This window comes from Bison bison, unplaced genomic scaffold (assembly GCF_000754665.1).
Source record: "Bison bison bison isolate TAMUID 2011002044 unplaced genomic scaffold, Bison_UMD1.0 scf7180017860036, whole genome shotgun sequence".
Taxonomy (NCBI): domain Eukaryota; kingdom Metazoa; phylum Chordata; class Mammalia; order Artiodactyla; family Bovidae; genus Bison; species Bison bison.
The window spans coordinates 1,543-3,693 of NW_011490608.1; the positions used below are offsets into that span (position 1 = coordinate 1,543).

Genomic DNA, 2,151 nt, shown 5'->3' on the forward strand with positions numbered 1-2,151 from the left:
GTTGTGTTACTTTCAGGTGTACAGTAAAGTGATTCAGCTATATATTTAAGTTATCACAATATATTGAGTATAGTTCTCTGTGCTATGCAGTTGGTTGTCTATTTTATATATGGTAGTGTTGAACTAAAATCTTTATTTCTTATTTTAAACTTTTATAATTTGCATTGGGGTATAGTTGATTGACAGTGCTGTAATAGTTTTAGGTGAACAGCGCAGGGACTCAGCCACATATATACATGTATCCATTCTCCCCCAAACTTCCTTCCCATTCAGGCTGCCATATAATACTCAGAAGAGTTCTATGTGCTATACAGTATGTCCTTGTTGGTATCTATTTTGTATATAGTAGTGTTGAATTAAAATCTTTAGAATAGGTGAATGTCAAAGTGTGACAAAAGCAGCAAGGATCCCGAGTGGCCCTGGGGCTTTTGTTTTGGCAGGATTGATTTTGTTCTTCTAGCTCACCACTCTTACCAGAAATCTTTGGTTTGGAAGCAAATGCACATAAGCCATGTTAATGGCTGCTATCCTTAAGTTAATTTTTAATTTTTATTGAAGTATAGTTGATTTACAATGTTGTGTTAGTTTCAGGTGTACAGCAAAGTGACTCAGCTATATATATATATATAAAAGTTGTTATAAGATATATAAGAGTATACACCCTTATGTTCATAGCAGCACTGTTCACAATAGCCAAGACATGGAAACCACCTAAACGTCCAACAACAGATGAATGGATGGAGAAGATGTGGTACATATATACAGTGGAATATTATTCAGTCATTAAAAATGAAATAATGCCATTTGCAGCAACATGGATGGACCTAGAGCATTTACTTAGTGAAGTAAATCAGACAGAGAAAGAGAAATATCATGGCATCACTTATATGAGGAATCTAAAAAAATGATACAAATAAACTTATTTTCAAAATAGAAACAGATTCAGACTTAGAGAATGAATTTATGTTTACCGGGGGGCATGGAACAGTTAGGGACTTTGGGATTGCCATGTACACACTGCTATATTTAAAATGGAAAACCAACAAGGACTTACTCTATAGCACAGGGAACTCTGCTCAATATTATGTAACAACCTAATTGTGAAAATAATTTAAAAAGAATAGTTATATGTATATATATAACTGAATCACTTTGTTGTACACCTGAAACTACACAACACTGTTAATCAACTGTACTACAACATAAAATAAAAAGTTAAAAAAACTAAAACTAAAAAAAAAAGAAAAGTACAGTGTTGGACCTAAAAGCATCAACTTTAGTTTTTGAAAGGTCTGAGTTCAAGATCCCAATCTGCTCTTCTCTAACTGTGTAACACTGGGCAAGTTACTTTTTGGTTCACATCTGAAAATGGGGACAACAATAGTACCTGTCTATAGGATCATTGTGAGAATCAAATAAGAGTAAAGCATTTAGTACAAAGTCTGACACATAATTAGTCCCCAACAAATTATGGCTTTTACTACTACTGTCATTCTTACATACCTCATCTATTTCTTCCTCTGGTTCAGAAAATTCAGGAATCACTTTAATCTGAGTTTTGATGAAGCATTTTTGAAGACCTACAAAGTAAATGCCAGTGTATCCCTATAAAACAGACAAAAAAATAAGAAAACTTTCTGAAGTAGCCACAATTAATGAGTGTCATGATTTGTTAGGGCCCCAGGCTGGCAAAATTTGAATTCAAAAGGAAAGCTTTCTCTTATAAATTAAATGGAGGCTACAGGTTATTTTTAACTTGACTCAAGTGTTCTAATATTTTAAGTGGGAAGCCTTAGGGAGAAAACATCCAACTTACATTTTTAAAGTCATGTACTTCCAATGTTTCATCAGTGCCATTTCCACTTCTGAATATTTCAGTTTTGGTAATGGGATCAATTTCCATGTAAATCTTCTTCTTCTCTCCATTGCTGTAGAAAGTGTGCTCCATGTCATATGTCTGGGAGAACAAAGGAAAACAAGCTGTAAGATACTCAATATGACCACCAATGCAGGTAGATGTAAGAAACTTGGGTTTGATCCCTGGGTCAGGAAGATCCCCTGGAGGAGTGAATGGCTACTCACTCCAGAATTCTTGCCTGGAGAATCCCATGGACAGAGGAAGCTGGCAGGCTGCAGTCCACAGGGTCACAA

At 35.1% G+C, this 2,151-nt stretch overlaps 1 protein-coding gene across 1 annotated transcript in view; it reads right to left on the reverse strand.

The window, feature by feature from the left end:
* Window positions 1-1,503: 1,503 nt before the first annotated feature.
* LOC104982241 (tenomodulin-like) overlaps window positions 1,504-2,151 on the reverse strand; it is a gene marked incomplete at its 3' end in the record, with an annotated part of 11,376 nt that continues 10,728 nt past the window's right edge. The window contains exons 3-4 of the mRNA XM_010831581.1: window positions 1,817-1,957; window positions 1,504-1,605 (exon numbers count right to left, since the gene is read on the reverse strand). Of these exons, the coding sequence (XP_010829883.1) occupies window positions 1,504-1,605; window positions 1,817-1,957 (243 nt within the window). The remainder of the gene's footprint in view (window positions 1,606-1,816; window positions 1,958-2,151) is intronic.